General features: G+C 33.7%; 1 protein-coding gene across 1 annotated transcript; it reads left to right on the plus strand.

Moving 5' to 3' along the window:
* Positions 1–11,424: 11,424 nt before the first annotated feature.
* LOC149532110 (uncharacterized) lies at positions 11,425–17,493 on the plus strand. The gene is made up of 3 exons (XM_089809792.1): positions 11,425–12,478; positions 15,236–15,892; positions 16,846–17,493. Exons 1-3 carry the CDS (start codon positions 11,451–11,453, stop codon positions 17,285–17,287), a joined length of 2,127 nt encoding a protein of 708 aa, XP_089665918.1. The 5' UTR covers positions 11,425–11,450; the 3' UTR covers positions 17,288–17,493.
* The last annotated feature ends 444 nt before the right edge of the window (positions 17,494–17,937 follow it).

The following is a 17,937-nucleotide window of genomic DNA, read 5'->3' on the forward strand; positions in this document are numbered from 1 at the left end:
GGGTAGGTGCCTCTTCAATTTTATATTTCTCTAGCTATGTAACAATCTCATGTCCTTTTTCATTGTTTGTCTCACTTGTAGGTTGTGGGGCCACCATTTCATCATCCTATTCACTTTGATCTGGCCCTTTAGTCTCTTCATTGTCCAATTGGTGTTAGTTTGTGATGATTGATTATGAAAGTATTGTATATACTTCATAAATTATTTTGACATTGTGGCTGACATATGGATGACATGTTGTAACCCTAAAGCGGCATAAAATTAATTATATAAAAGGGCTTACGGTTAGGTATTTTCATTAAGTTGTGATGTGAAATTGGTTCTTGTGGCGGTATTGAGTTGTAAGGGATTACAGATTATAATCAGGTTATAATCATTGGATCGTAATAATATCAAACTTTTTGTTTGGTGGACGTAGCCCAAGGATTGGGTGAACCATGTTAAATATTGGTGCCTTGTGTTCTTTTCTACATGATCTATTATTTTTTGTTATTGGTTATATTTGCATGTAATTGTTATTTTCTATCTGTGGTTTAATCCTAACAAGTGGTATCAAAGCGAGGTTTCTTTTTTAGTTATCCTCTACAGGAAAGTTTCACGGTTGAGTGGGAGCAGTGGTAGACAAGGGTATGCTAAGGGTTGATAGGTTTAATGGGAAAAATTTTTAGTTATGGAAGATGCAAATGGAAGACTATCTTTATCAAAAGGATTTATGGAAGCCGTTGGAAGGAAAAGCCAAGAATCAAGGATCTATTTCAAATGACAAATGGGATCTTTTAGACAGAAAGGCACTTGGAAGCATTCAATTATTCTTGGCACCATCAGTGGCATTTAATATTACAAAAGCGAAGACGACAGAAGAATTGATGCAAACCCTAGCAAAATTGTATGAAAATCCCTCCACTTCAAACAAGGCATTTCTCATGAAGCATTTATCTAATATGAAAATGGCAGAAGGTGGATTTGTTGCAAATCATTTAAATGAGTTTAATACTATTTCTAGTCAGTTATCTTTTATGGGTATCAATTTTGATGAAGAAATTAGGGCTCTCTTGATTTTGGCCTGTGGCTGACATGTTGTAACCCTAAAGAGGAATTAATTGTATAAAAGGGCTTAGAGTTAGGTATTTTCATCAAGTTGTGATGTGAAATTTTTTCTTGTGGTGGTATTGAGCTATAAGAGATTACGGATTGTAATCAGGTTATAATCACTAGATCGTAATAATATCAGACTTGTTGTTTGGTGGATGTAGCCTAGGGATTGGGTGAACCACATTAAATTTTGGTTCCTTGTGTTCTTTTTTGTGTGATCTATTATTTTCTATTATTGGTTATATTTGCATGTAATTGTTATTTTCTGTCCATGGTTTACTCCTAACAATTGGATTTTCTTCTCCTCATCTTGAACACTTTCCTCAACTAATTGTTGATTTTCATTTGATATGTCCAAGCCTTTTGGTTTATCCTCTTCTACCATCTATGATGATTCTATTATTGAAGTATACTTGGCCACACATTTATCATAAACCAAATCATCAGTCCACTCAAAATTGAGGATCTCCTTCCCTTTACTAGAGATATCTTTCCACTTGTTTTTTAATTGCTTGGCCTCATAAATAAAATATTTATAGAATCTCCTTGCCTCCATCAAATCTACTACAAGTTCTATGAATAAAATATTATAATCTTTGTTTATTATCATACTCACTTTATCATTTAACATGCGAGGACATCATTATCCCAATCTATGAGTGTCTTCATCTCATGATCATTCATAAATACTGAAAGGAAAAAATGCATGCTCTTTGTTCTCAAACTCGGAGATGCAACATCTATCTCTATAGAAATTCCTTGTTTATATCAAAGTCTAGAAAACCAATTACTTGATCACATGTCTTTTCAATATGATAGTCATCATTTATCTTATCAACCACATTAAAACACATTTTAGTTATTGTCTCCTCTCTTCCAATTCATTTATTCAAAATTCCTCTCAACCTATCTTCATCATTACTAGAATATCTTTTCATAGAAATAAATGTTCTTATCATATGATGTATCAGTCTGGTGTCAATCTCAAAGAAAAAATATAGCATTATGTTTCTTATCTTTACCTCATATCTCTTCCATACTTCTATTTGTATAGCCTTTGGTCTAGCTTTCTCCTCTTCTATATCTTCCTCAGAAATTTCAAGTCTTCATGCAATGGAGTATTAGGGATTTCAACTATGCGACTAGTAGGTGGGGGTAGAGCAGGTGAGTATGCAATCATTCCTTGGGAAGATTCCCCTACCTGTAATAGTCTAATCTATTGTCCTTTATAGTGAGCAAGCTCATTTCAACTTTCAATCTTCTCCTAATCTCTTCATTGTAAGCTTCTAAAACTTGTTCATATTTCATATGTAATTCATTCATTATTTTCTTTTCTCTTCTTGTTGTAGCTAATGCAAAAAAAATTGTCTCAATATTCATGGAAGCAGCTTCTTCATTAGGGGTTTCTTCAACTCTTTTTACAATTAAGCTCCCCATTATATATGGGTTAGAAGGATCAAAAGAATGAGGCTTATTTCTCTTTTGCAATGACCATATAACCAGTTCAACATGATCTTCACTATACTTTACACCTTTTGGTGCTCTCCTGGCCTCTTCTTCACTTTTCTACATGGTATTCACCTCTTTTCTCACTGCATTGAATACCATAGCATTAGTAATATCCCAATTAGGAAGAATTTATACTGCATCCCTCCTAGTCATTTCTCTTCCTTTCTTTGGAGTTATTTTGTAGAATTCTTGCATCATTTCCTCTTTTATTTCATCTTTGACAATATAGTTCTCTTTATTAGATTGTTCTACTTTCCTTTTCTACATCTTTCCTCAAATTCAAAAATATTTAACCTCCATGTAAATTGAAAAAATGCCCTATACTTTACAAAACTATCATTTGTAGAAATTTGTGACTAGCTTGCTTGATAACAAGATTCGATTCCCTACCTTTAAAGTCACCAATAGTTAACTCCATGCTTGGTATAGGAGGCTCGTTTAATGTCTCTTTCTCCAATTCAATTGAAGTAACAAAAACATCACCCTAACTTCCCAAATGCTCCAATTATTCAGATGTGACCTTCCCATTGCCAAAGCAAAGAGGTGATTGAGATGGTGTCTACATATTGCCCTCATGCATAGTAGTTTCTTCAATCCTTTTCTTCTTGGATGCACACGTAGATGAGTATACCTAATATTGAGGTCTCTTGTGTGCTAAGGAAGATGGCACATCAATATCACCCTTCTCCTTTCTTTTCTTATCAATATCTTCTTCCATTTTGAATATGCTATACCCTAGCTTCTTCTAGATAACATATTGCCCTAATCCCAATGTAGGAGAAAAAGATAATATCTACATGACTTCTCTTGATTGATAAGGGTATGTTTTGATCAAGAAAGCCTTCTTCTCATTCAATGTGTCTATAATCTTAGCAAAGAAGGTCATCAATTTATTTATATTGTCATCCATAGTTTAAGCATCTGCTAATGGGCTATAATCTTTATTAAAGGTATTTAAAAACTCTAGAAGTCTACAATAAACCCTTCATTTCTTCTTCTTAATTTATTGTTCTTGTAAAGAAAATTTATTCCTTATTATGTCCTCAAGATAATAAAATCTATGGTCACAAGGCTTTGCCTTTGTTCTCTTTTTGAACATTTCATAAAATCCCTTAGTATCACAAAATTTGGCATGAGATATTGTCATTTTATAGGGATCTTAAAATTATACAAGAAAATCCATCCACCTTTTGTGATTACAACTGATGGGCAATAGCGCAAGTGGGAAAGATTGAACCTCTTGACCTTCCCGCCAACTCAGTTTTCTCCAAACCTCCTATTTTCCATAGAATCTTAGCCAGGCCAACCTTCACAAGAACTTGGATTTGTAAAACATGAGGGGTTTCTTGATACTCATACACTCTGAAAATGGTAGAAATTGGATAAGGAATGATATTAGCCTAATTATGAGAGGCATTTAATCCAATAGTGGAATCCATGGGTCTAATAAAATCTAACAACAATTTAGGGATCTTTGGATTATACCTAGACAAAAATGTCCTTAACTTTGATGCAAAATATCTATCAAATTTGACAAAATTAGCTTCATTTACATCCCATGACATGTTTGCACTCCAAAGTTGGATAGGTATAACTTCTCCTTCATGCTCCCTTGTTAATTGCATCTCTCCTTTGAAATAGGTGGCTCCCTCAAAAAGAAACATATGCACCAGCATTGAACACCATCCAAAAGCCTTCTACACCTTCCCCTTTGTAATTCCAATCAATTCATTATGGATTTCATCAACTAAGATCAAGGAAAAAATCAAAGAGAACATCAACTCCAAAGAAAGAAATCTGCACCATCATATACATAAATTTAATAGGCATATAGCTCTGTTCATCTTCCCTAAAAACCCTACACAAAGACATGTATATATCTAGGGCATGGGAATTAACAAATTCTTTCTTGAAAGGATCTTGGGTTGAAGTTGTGACCAATGTTGTACTTCCAATGGCTACTAGATGTTCTCTCAGAGATCCTTCTCTATCATAGACTCTCTAGGCTTCATAACTCTTCTCTAATTCCTAAAAATCAATAGCTTCATGATATTCAAAGACTAGATCCATCCTGAAAAACTTATCTAATATCCTTAGGCATTATTTTCACAAGGAAGTCTCCACTTATTCCTTGCACAGACCGAGTGACTGGATCATACATCCTTGAAACTAACATCAAGAGGTATTAATCCATAAAAATTCTAGACACCACCAATTTCCAAAGGTCAAAATTCCAAGTATTTCTACATGGTACAAAAAGATTTCTTTCTAAAAACCATTTCTTGGATTATTACAACCTTCTCTTGGTTGTTACTACATCTCGGGTCCAATTTCCCCTGTCATACAAACCCTTGGCCAACTTTAATCATAGAGTGATGATGACCAACTTTCTCGTTTGTGCCACATCATTGGTTGACCCACTCAATTGCTCAAGAAAATTGTCATGGACATTTATGTGTTGGTAATATGTCTTTATGGAATAATCCTTTTTGGGAGGCATATTTGTGATAATAAGAGAATTCTACAGAAAAATTCTTTACAGAGATGGATAATAAAACTTACTGAGATAATCTTGTTATTTTCTTGTTGAAAAAAATCGTGATCTCCTTAGCACTGAATTCCTTTTTCCTTGAGCTTTCTTTTGGTTCTTTAATCACTTTTTTTACAAAATAGAATGTTATTTTTGCATTACATCAACATGAGGAGGCTTCAATTCACCATAAATGTTTTGCAGGAAGTGGGTATGCATGTATCACATGAAAATTTGAAAATAGGTCATTAATTTGTGTCATATTTGATGGGCTTGATTTAATCCTATCGCTGACTCATCTTTTTTCATATTGATGTGGTAGTCAAACCAATCGTATCTTGCCACCTAAAAAGCACCTTACTTGTTTACATCCTTGTTGTATTGGTTGTAAAATCCTAGGACACATGGCAGCTCATTGCTATGTCGCTATGGTTGAAAACCTTGCACTTTTGAATAGAGGCATAATGATGGGTGTAGACTTATCTTGCATTGGACAATTTAGATCATAGTTAATTCTTTCAATGTTTCACCCCATAGCTGGACCACCTCGGACATGTGTCTTCACATCATGTAGTTGCTATGGTTAAAGACCTTTCTTCTTCCTTTTGTGACATGGTGACAGTCATTGATCTATTTGGCAACAGATGGTTGAGATCTTTTGTTGATGTTGCATATGGTTGGGCCCACAGGGGCATGCGTCACCTTGTCACACTGTCACATGAGTTAAAGACCTTGCATATTTGAATAGAGATAAAATGACCATTGTGGATGAGATTTTGATCTAATGACTGTGAGAAAAAACACTTACCTTTGTTTTCCATGGCCCACATGGACACATATGCTATATCATGTTATCACTTGGACTAAAGACCTTGTTACTTTTCATGGCAACAAAGGGACCATCATTGATCTGTCAAAGATCAACAGCCTGAAAGTAGCACTCATTTTATCAAAGTGAGCCCAAATGGGACATATGACTTTTTCTCACTATGTTGCATGGTTTATACATCGATCATCTCTTCAACACAATAAAGTGACATGTTTCGATCTATTTTTTATCAATGGTTGAAAAGAATCCTAAAACTAGCTGACCCTCTGCTATAAGAAAATCAAAGTGTGACACCTATTGCTCTCTATTGATGTCATCCCTTTTGAAACTTAATAATTTTCTTTCCCCACTTTATCCACTTGTCTTTCTATTGCTATAGCTAAAGACCCTACATCTTCCCTTGGCGATTATACAACCACTATGGATTTGATTTGCATCTAATGAATCACATTCAAACATTGAAACTATTGTATTTATGTGGTCCCATTAGATGCATGTCATATCCTCATGTTGTTGCATGAGTTAAAGATCTCACATCTTATCATAGAAATAAGGCATTGATCATGGACCTAACTTAGATCTGACAGTTGTAATAAAAACTCATTTCAAAGGTTCAACAATGGTAAAACATAATGTGGAAATAAAATCAAAGGGCATACTAGAAATAATTTGTGACAATGGGGACACAAAACATGAAGAACTTGGGATTAAAAAAAAACCACTTTAAAAGATTATCCCTTATCAAAAACTCAAATAAAAGGTTTTGAAAATATAATGAGGAATAATTGATTCATTTAATGACTAGAGTTTCTAATACTATTTTCCTGCCTTGCAAAAAAAAGGAGTCATTACTGAAATAGAGTAAGGGTTTGTTTGATAGATGGAAATCAATTTATTAAAGATATGGAGGAACATAAGATATGTCTTTCCTTTATTCTTAGAAAGACTGAAAAACAAGATGAACTTCAACAAGCACCTAAGATAAAAAATTTACTAGATGAATTTCAAGAAGTTATTTCTAAGGATGTGCCTAATGGATTGTCTCACTAGATTGTCTCATGTGAGAAGTATAAAGCACCACATATACTAACTCCTATAGATAATGTTGAATTGAGTAGACAAGTGTAAGAATTCCTTGAGAGAGGTTTGATAAGAGAAAGTTCAAGTCCTTGTATGGTACCTAGTGTATTGGCACCCAAGAAGAATGGAGAATAGAAAATGTGCACTAATTCTAGAGCTATAAACAAGATTGCAGAAAAATATAGGTTTCCTTTTCCTAAGATTGATGGCATCATGGATTGTTTGAGTGGAGCCAGATACTTTACCAAAATTGATCTCAAAAGTGGATATCGCCATATCAAAATTAGAGAAGGATATGAATGGAAGACCTTACAACTAGGCATGTTTCTCTCTTTAAATATGAAGTGAAATAATTATGCCAATGAAATGCTACATGTGGTCTCTAGTTTATTGTTGTGTATTTGATTAAGCTTGTGTGTGTTACTTTGAGTAAGTAGGTTATTGGTAGGTTTAAGTTGGTTTATCCCACATTAATAATGTCCTTTCATCCTCCCTTGCATCACCTAATTCAGATTTTAAGTGGAATCATATTTGGAGGTTTCCCTCTTTCCCTCACATACATCTTTAAATGGATTAGTGGATCAGATAAGTGGAGACCTACAACCTTATTAAAGTGTCTCCCTTTTCCCCTAACAACCTGTGATGTATAAGATATATTACTTTGAGCATATGTGATGTAGGCTCAAGATAGTCACTATGTTTTTTTTATTGTGATATAACCCTCATGTACATGTTTAAGTTGGTACAATTAATTATTGGTAATGAATGGGAGTGGAACCAAAACCTATTGACAATGTATGCATTTCATTATGATAAGAATAGGTTAATAGATTCACTTAATAAATACTTAGGTTTGGAAAGAGACCAAACATCTCATCAAGATGAGATAGTAAACTCTATCTCAACGTACCCTAGAAAACCTCCAACTTCCCAAAAAGAAGATACATAGGCTAGGGCAAGAGTGAATCCTTGACAGTTAATTTTGGTTTAAGGACAACTTTACTTATGGAAGCATAGTGCTATAAATGTGTAATTGTATATTACATGCTCTTTATTTTTTGTCCATAGAAAATGTAGGTATTTTCAAATCATCACTCTTAAATTAAAAGGAAGGTGTGTGGTTGGTTAAATTGAAAGTTGATATTAAGTCTTTTCTAGAAAAAAAAAAACTTTATTGATCAAGGATTTGATTCTACAAAGTTTGTAAGAGTTGTGAACACAACACTCTTGCATTATAGCCATGAACATTAGTGCATCCATAGTTTTGTCTTTCTAACCATGTTGTTGTATATGTCTTATATAGTATAAAGTATCAATCAAATACTTATCCTTTGATTAATCATTTTAAGTCCAAATTATTATTTAATGTAGATACATTCTAAATCTAATTAATCAAATTTTGTTCTCTTCTAGGCATTTTTAGGTAAATAATTATTATTTCATTATCCTATATCAACCTCCTGATTAATTAATTAACCAAAGTCTAATTAATTAAATGAGCAACCAATACTTATTTAATTGATTAAATCTCCTTCTATTAATTAAACAAACATCCCTATTTCTTTAATTAACTCATTTGTCTCATTTTCTTCTATTTCTAAATTAAATTAACTCCATTTTATTCATTTAAGTTCAATGATTCTAAATTTAACCCCTATCTAACCATCCTCTATCCACAAACCTATGGTTCTAACTAATCCAAATCATTCTCACATAATAACCCTCACTTAATTAGTTAAATACCATTGTTTAACTAATTTACTCTCCACTCTCACTTGCATCATCCTAAGTATCTCACGTTCCCACTAATTAATCCTAATCAAAGCCTAATCCCCTCCTAAACATATATAAAATCTTAATCACATGGATCAGAAAACTAAAGTCAACTTCATGTCATTTTAATTCCAATGCCAACTCCATTTACCCTTGTCAACTATTAATGACCTCTTAAACCTCTTCTACCTTTGTCCCCTCCATAGGAATATTTAGTTCCTTCTTCTCATTTCTCCAAACCCTCCACACTTCCCAAAATGGTCACATTCCTTAAGGATTGACTTTTGGGATTCAAGATAGTTATGCCTCTATGGCATATATTCCTAATACTTGATGTCCTCTCAAGTCCTCACATGGTGACACTTATCACCATGCTATGGACTTCAGAAGGAATAATCCATGTGCTTCTTCTTCTTAGAGTGGGGTTGTCATTACACAAAAAGAATGCTCTGTTAGTGCCCAATACAACCACTCAACTTATAGTGCATAGGAGATGGTTAGGCCCTTGTTACAAATCTTAAGGGGAGCATTGAACATTTGTCAAAAATCCCCCCTTAGTGTTACTTGAGGGCCTGAGAATTCAAACTTGTGACAAAACTCTGATACCACTTGTTAGAGTGGGGTTGTCATTACACCAAAAGATCAATATGTCAGTGCTCGATACAACTACTCAACTTATAGTACACATGAGGTGGTTAAGTGCTTCTCATTAATCCCAAGGGGAGTGTTGAACATTTTTCCAATAATCTCCCCCTTAGCATTACTTGAGCGTCTGAGGATTTAAACTTGTGACTAAGCTCTAATACCACTTGTTAAAGTAGAGTTGTCATTACAAAAAAAGACCAATCTACCAATCCCTAATACAACAAGACAACTTATAGTACACATGAGGCAGTTAAGCCCATGTCACAAATCTCGAGGGGAGCATAGAATATTTTTCCAACACTTCTCAAATGTATCTTGACCCTTCACAAGTTTTCAATCTCAACCCTCCATTTTAGCATCCCTTAGCTTATAAATTGAACCCCAATCCCTTGACAAGATCACCCACCATCATATTAAAGTTATAATGCCATATTTGGGTTCAAAATGGAGAATTATACCATTATAATATCAAAATCCTCCTACAAACATTAAATCTTGAGCACTTGAGCACACATCCAATCCTTTGGATGCATCCACATATCAAGGGACTTCTCATTGGGTTCGCATCGTTTGCATGTTCTTGTTATAGGTATTTATCTCTCTTTTTCTCCATTCATATATGTTGTTAGTTTGTTGAGTTTTTTAGTCTATTATTGCTTTCCTAGTCATTATTCCATTCATATTGATGTGTCTAAGGTTTATAACTCCTTTTCCCCCATTATATTATTATTTTAATATTATTTATAACTTTTACACTAAAGTAATTATAAAATTCTCAAGGCCCTAAAATTAAAATAATATATTTCCTATCCTTGTCAAAGATTTTAAGATTGGACCTTTGGCCCCAATCTATGTCACTAAGCATTAATAGATAATCCAAGAAAATCAATTAATTATTTTAATTATTAAATACTCAAAAGTCAAACTTGAGCATCTATAGGACATGCTACCAAGATATTTGAATACTAATGTAAGTAAAAAAATCAGAAAAACTTACATGCCTAATAGAATCTCCATCAAACAACCAAAATGCTCACCTTTATTAAATTCTTGTTACCTTCTTATCAATGAATATTTATATGAAAAAAAGAATAACACTTCCCAAGTAAATTCCTTCTTAAATAAACTTAATCTAAATAAATACTACTACTTAAATATATATTAAAAATAATTAAAAACTAAATCACTTTCCAAACCAAATTAAATCTATATATTTATTTTATAAAATATATATATCATTTTTATAATATAAACAATAAATAATGTCCATCTTGCATTAAGTAATACTTTTATAATTCATCTTCTCATTTTCCTTTAATCAATAATAATAACTTATAAAAGAGGAAACACAAACTAACTTCTTCCTTACTAGAAACTATTAAATAAATAATAATGAATATTTCAAGACTTTTTATTTTCATTTTTTTAAAATAAGACTGTCCTTGATGGTAATATATTGTCCTTAGATTTGAATGATGACTAACAAATTTAATTAAAAGAAATAAAGTAGCTTCCTGAGCGTTTTCTCACTCCGACAAAATGTTTTTTATAATACTATTATCAATAAATACTATAACTAAAAATACCCACTTCCAAGACTTCTCAGTCTGCTAATGAGGACAAGAGTTCAATTCGTGGAAAGATCGTTTTTTGTCCTTACTGACAGCAATTGCTGCACTTTTTCTAATGGAAAGCGAATTCTCGATGAAAAGGCCTATAACTTGTACTTAAAGCAACAAGCTTCCCAAGGTGCTCTAATGTCTCACATAAGAAGATATAAAAGGAAAATTCAAACAAATGCGATTGCTCCAAGAACTCTCCCCTCAGCTGTTTCTGACATGACAGATTTTCATGACATGCAAGAATTTTATTGGGGGTTTGGGTATATTCACATCATATATATATATATATATATATATATATATATCTGCCCAATTGCTATGCTTTCGTATGTTTGAGATTTTAAGAAGTTCCTGAGCTTGTGAAAGAGAAATGGAAGAAGAAATCAATTTATGGATGGCCCAGAACAGGGTGGATGTAGAGAAAGTTGGCGTTAAGATAAAGCTGAAAGATGTTAATGAGGAATCCATGTCTGTTAAGGTCGGAGGGTATATGATCATGGTCAGTATCCTCTCTGCTTCGGAGGATTCCAGTTGTGATGGATCTTTTGTAGCTATTTCATTAGAAGACGAACATGATGACACCTTGATGGTAGCTCTTCAAGCTCTGAATGACAAGCTTCAATGCCTCAGAATTGAACCAAACTGCTTGAGCAATGTACTTGGCAACATATTGCAAGTTTTTAAAGAGTTGGGGTGCAGAAAACCCATGAACAGGGCGACAGAGGAGAGATCAAGAGAAGCATATGTTTACAAGTCAGCTGAGGATTTCAGTGTGGACTCTGAAACGGTGCTGAGCACGGTAGATGAAAGTTCAATTGTGAGTGGAATATTACCATGGTGTTGTGTTCAAATGATTCCGGGCTTGGAAGTTGTGGAGGTGAGAATGGAGATTAAGCACATAATGTCCGCAGACAATGTGGCCACAGCACTGCAATTCAGCTTGGATGATCCTCTGGTGTTTCATTTGTCATTTGGCGGCAATACATGGGTTGAAAGAGAGGCTGCTACCGAGGAGTTCTTTAGGTCTGCAGAGGTTTCTGTGAAGGAGAGTCCAATTCAGATTCATAAGTTGAAGGCTGCCATGGAAGAGGCAGTCAATGGTATGACTATGGATGGGAGATTTAAGAGTGCCATTAAAAAAAGCTGGTGCACCAAGATGTTTCCGTATGGGCCTTATGTTTTACTACCTGATATCATTGTAGGATTTTTGGAGCAGTGCTACATAAGGCCTGATGGTCGTCTAGGTGTTCGCCAAAAGGTTGCATTGTCTTGTAACATTTTTGTCACACTTGTGATATTTGTGGGATCGTGGTTGAAGACTCTCAGGGCCTTCTGCGCCATTTGTAAAAGGCCTCTTCCACCCTTCTCTCGCTTGTGGTACTGCGATGCGGAATTATGGTATTTTGTTTCTTTAATCTTCTTTCCTCCTGTACTTTTTTGTATATTATGATGGAATTGAGGATTTGGGTCATCCATAAGGGCATTTATTTAACCTAAGGAAACCATTCGAGGCAGGGGATTTCAGGATTTTTATTCATGAAATGAAATGACAGGTCCCCTGAGGATAGGAAAAAACCGCTTTGAGGGGCTGGGAATTTCCCCTACACTACAGGTGCTGTTTGAACAAATTGTGGGAAACTTCCTAGCTAAGCTTGGGTACTTCAAAATATTCTTCGCATGGTGCCTACTTGGTATGCATGAGTCTATTGGAGTGACATACTACTCTGATGTTGCGTCTGAACAGAGATTATCCAAGATAAAAGGATCAGGGTCTGAACAATACCAATCAGTGTGACCGTGAATATTTCTTACATCACTGCTTTGAATCATATTATTTCTTTTTACAGTTTTCTTATTATGATAATAGATCATGGACTGTAATCTAAAACAGTGATGCTAAAAACTTCAGCCAGTGTAATTCAGAAATTATACATCCGGTCATTATAAACTGTAGAATCTCATGTCTATACTGTGTAGTAGTGCTGTACTAAAACTTTTACTACCTTTTTTTCAACTGGTGAAATTTGAAAGCAAATGTTAACCTTATCCACATGATTGAAAATCACTGGAAGGCTCTACATTAAATTGGTCCTAAGTTTGTCAAATTTTCATATTCAATTTGCTGTTACAAACTGATGCAGAGACATCTCTGTTCATTACATTACAAACTTAGACTCTCCTAGCCCTCTCTCACAATTCATCTCTCCATTTTTCTTTCCAATGCTACTTCTTTGCCTTCCAATCTGGGCTTCTTCCTTGCCCTCAATTGTGTATCTTATTTTCCCTTTCTTCCTATTTTGTATGCAGTTGTATACAGAATGATTTTTGAAAGCCTAAAATTGGTGCCTCTTTCTCTTCTTCGTTTTCTTTTCTATGTTGCATTTTTAATTTCTGTTATTCTTTTCTCTTTCCCATTATTTAAAATAGGTTGTTTTCAACATTTGGATTTTTCTCTAGTTAGGAAGAGTAGAAACTATCACCATTTTTAAATAATGATTTTTGTTCTGAACTTCTCCTTGTTGTGAAACTTGTTAAGTGAAAACTTTAATTTTGTGAATTTGGTCAATACAATAGATTCCTGTTATTGAAAAGTCTAAAAGTACAAAGCAAACCGAAACCTAGATCAAAATTGATAAATAGCTGATTTTTTACAGAAATAAGAATTGATTTTAAACAAATACTCCAGTATCATATTCCTTGAACTTGCTGCTGTGACTAGATATTCTCCTATCAACCACACTTGTGATTTATATTTCATTAATATAGAAGTCTGAAAACAAACTGGAGAACACAAATAGTTGGGAACAAATCTATCATTCCTCTTAGGTAGGATGGGTAGAATCTATCTTTTAAGCCCAACTCTTATGAACCCAACAATAAATGTGACCACAAACTACTGAATAAACCAAAACTTAGATCAAAACTGATAATAAAATGACATTGTTTTTTAATGTAGATGCCCATATCACATGCCTTGAGCTTCTTAGATGTTGTGGCTAGATATTATCCTATCAACAATTGTCAAAATTTATATTTTTCTAAGAGGTTCAAAACAAATAGAAAAATACACGTTTGACTCTATTGAATCTAACAGTAGTCATGATGAATCATTTAGTATATATAAAGGTGCACCAATGAATGAATTTTCTTTTATAAGGTTACCTCAGGTTTAGGGGAGGGAGATTAGTTTTTCTTCCATCACAAATGTTCTTGTCTGTTATGAAGATGGGCCATATAACATAGGGAAAATTAAGATGTAAAGAAAAATTTAAAATATTTATATGAAAACATAGTTAAAAAAATTCTGAAACTCATTTCAAAAAATGTAATAATTTTTTAGCACAGAAAATCCAGTACTTCTGTTTTGTTTACTAAAATCCAGAATGCTTTTTGAATTCTGATAAATTAGCCAAATGGTCATGCTTAAAACCATGACGGGCAGAACCTTGATTTCAGCTTAACTCTTATGAACCCAATGATAATTGTGACCAGTAACTACAGAATAAACCAACATGGGTCACAATTTATGTTTTCCTCAAAATAGAGGTCCAAAACAAACCAAAAATAATACAAGCTTAATTCTTATAAACTCAACAATAATTGTGATGAGTCATTTGCCAATTTTGAAGAGGGACTATATAACAATGAAGAAAATTAAAGCGTGTAGAAAAATTTAAAATATTTATACCAAAATATAAACAGCTATGCCTCAAAATATGAAAAATGCATTTCCAGAAAACGTAATAACTTTTTACCCTAACAAAATCCAGTACTTCCATTTTGTTTACTAAAATTCAACTTAATTTTTGAACACTGATATATTAGCTAAATGATCACGCTGAACCATGACAGGGGTAGAACCTTAAATTAAAATTATGAGTTCATTCTTTATTCTTCATTCTGATGAAGACAGAACACTAAATGTGATTTGAGAGCTAAAAGTGAACAAAACTTAGACAGCTTTTCTAGAAACATTTCAATCAATTTGATTATTAGCTTACAGGCATCTTTTGGTCCCATACTGCCATTACTAGGATCACGGGGATGCTGAAGTAAATTTTCCTTCTAGTTAATGATGACAAAAATTAATCCATGTGATTTTTTTTCCCTTATATTTACAATTAACTGAATGATAGAATTCCTTTCAATCCTCAGCTTATACAAGTTTGAAGAGCTGGGTTTTGGAGCATCCGTGCTACAGGAACTGAAAAATACAGAGTTGATTGATTTGGAGCTCACCCTTGCTGCTGCTGCAATAAGATGTTCTACTCGAGATGTTTTCGAGCCATTTCCATCATTTTTATTAAAAAAAAGGGAAGTGCGAAAACGTGCAGGGTTCTTTAACAAGGACATTTCTGGAATCAATACAAGGATATGCTTTTCCAGCAAAGAAGTGAATGCCATGAACAATAAAGATTTGTGTCTTTTACAAAAGCTAATAGATTCAATCCCCCCAGTTCTAGAGATACAACAGTATTCCAGTGAAATTGAATTAGTTGTAAAGCTTGGAATTTCATGGCTGCAAAAGGATTATAAGGCTAACAGTGTCGACCAGACTGACTTATCTCAAGAAGATTATGCAGAAAAAATATGGCTTCCATATAAAGTCCTCAGATATGTGTTGTTTACAAATAGATTGTCCCTTTGTCTACTTCAGGAGGATCGCAGGTTTAACTTGCCTGGATCTCTCTACCAGTTCACAGTTTTATATAACTCAGAGAGTGAACTCAAGCATGCAGAGCGTACGAAAACTGAAGGATCTGTATTTGCCTTTCATGGAAGTTCGTTGTCAAATTGGTACTCCATTATAAGGTATGCTCTACAAACTCCTATTTATATTTTCCTGCCTACTGTCAGAGTTATCTTTTATGTTTTTTCTTGAAAATCAGTTGCTACTTTTCTATCATGCGTACTTATTCTCTCTTTTCTTGTAACCATTGTACAGAGGAAGAATAGTGTTTATAAAAAATTTAAAAAACAAATACACAATAGAGAATACAACTACATAGATTTTCAATATTGTTGATATCTATATCTATTTGTCATGTGGTTCTGATGGATCCAGTCTGAATCTGTGTTTGATCTTGTATTTAAATTATTAATGTTTATCTTTGACATTTGACTTTAATAAATAGTCAAACATTATAGTTTCATACTATGTTTTCTTGTCTCGTTTCTTTTTCTTGTTTTTAAACCCAGCTTCAAATCTTTTCAGAATATGTTTCTATGACTGAAATGATTTCAATCTTTATTTCATCCACCCTTGTTCAAATGCTAAATATGAGCTTTTTAACATTACCTTCCCCTCCTTTTCTATGAATTAATAAATTTCTAGGCCCTAAGCCCTAGCCCTAGACCCTTAGCCTCAAATTTTAGCGCCTTCCTTCAAACATAGTATGAGATAGTTGCTCTGTATTTCAGTTTCCTACTTCCTATATTGCATAAGCTATCTTGGAAAAAACGTTGTACAAATTTTTATTGAAAATTCATAATGATTTTTTCACTCCCTTCAAAAAGGTCATCGATTATTTTAAATATTTCCTTTCCATCATGACGGATGTGGCTGTCCTCCTTACAAAATGTACTGTTGACCAAATTTTAAAAAGTCAAAACACACTGATTTTTTTGAAAATTTCACCATTTGATCTTCATGATCTGCATATTTTGAGAAACATTTTTGACTTTATGTGTTTTGTTTTTAGTACATTTTGTCTAGAGATTGGCCAATGCCTAAACAATGATGATGATGATGTTGAATTTGACAGAAATGGACTGAAGTGCTTGAGTGGGACAAAGTACATGTCAGCAGGAATGGCATTTGGAGAAGGCATCTACTTCTCGACTGAGATGGAACATTCATTGACTTACTCCACTTCTGCAGTATGGAACGTGCATGGGAAAAGAAAAGATTATTCTGTGCTTGCTCTCTGTGAAATCTTCTCTGGCCAGAATTATGTTGTAGCAAATAAGCGTGACTACTTGGTGGTTCCTCCTCAAAATGAAAATGATATTGTTATACGTTACTTGTTTGTATTCAATAATAAAAACAAGACAGCTGCATCTAAGAAGACAATAACAACAGGCCACATACTATCGGGAGATATCAATTTGTATGAACATTACGAGGCATTGAGATTTAAATATTGTGAGGAGGTGATCAATGGGGGACTGGCTGGAGAACTTTTAAAACTGGCAAAATGTTTCTAGTCAGAACTAGAAACATATTCAATTTTTTAATGAACTCACTCTTGCTTGGTAATTTCATTTTTGGCCGATCAACACTGGACCCAACCAGCATACCAATGACTAATGACCAATGACCAATATGAATTGGTTTATAACAGAAGCATGAGGTTGCTCGGTTAGAGCTGACTATTCAGATTTTTCAAAGAAAGTCATTTTGGAAGGTTCAACGGGCTTTATCTTTATCTGCAAATTAATATGCATTGTTTTCCCCTTTTCAACCATCCAATGGGAGGAGAGAATTTTCCTCTCATTAAATTCATAAATGTATAGTGAGTCTTGTAACTTTTGTAACTTTTATTTGTACATTCGTACTATAAAATGTGTTAAGATTATTTACATGTATTGAAGAATTTAATAAGGGGAAATTTTTTTGAAGTACCTCAAATTTGTTGTCTTGAATTTCTAGTGTCTTCACATCTTGTTGGCTTTATTAACCATTGTCACAAAAATTTGCACCCTCGTCCAAAGTTTTTACCTAGAGATAACCTTGTAAAACATGGAAACAATCTCTAAGCTGTGGGACTTGAATGTGAGGTTGAGTCTAGGTCAGTTTCCTTTACTATCAAGATGCACCTAACTACCTTGGAGAAGAAAAGGGAGAAGGAATGTAT

The sequence above is a fragment of the Cupressus sempervirens genome, chromosome 11 (assembly GCF_028749045.1).
Source record: "Cupressus sempervirens isolate cs-2001-9-10 chromosome 11, ASM2874904v1, whole genome shotgun sequence".
NCBI classification, from domain to species: domain Eukaryota; kingdom Viridiplantae; phylum Streptophyta; class Pinopsida; order Cupressales; family Cupressaceae; genus Cupressus; species Cupressus sempervirens.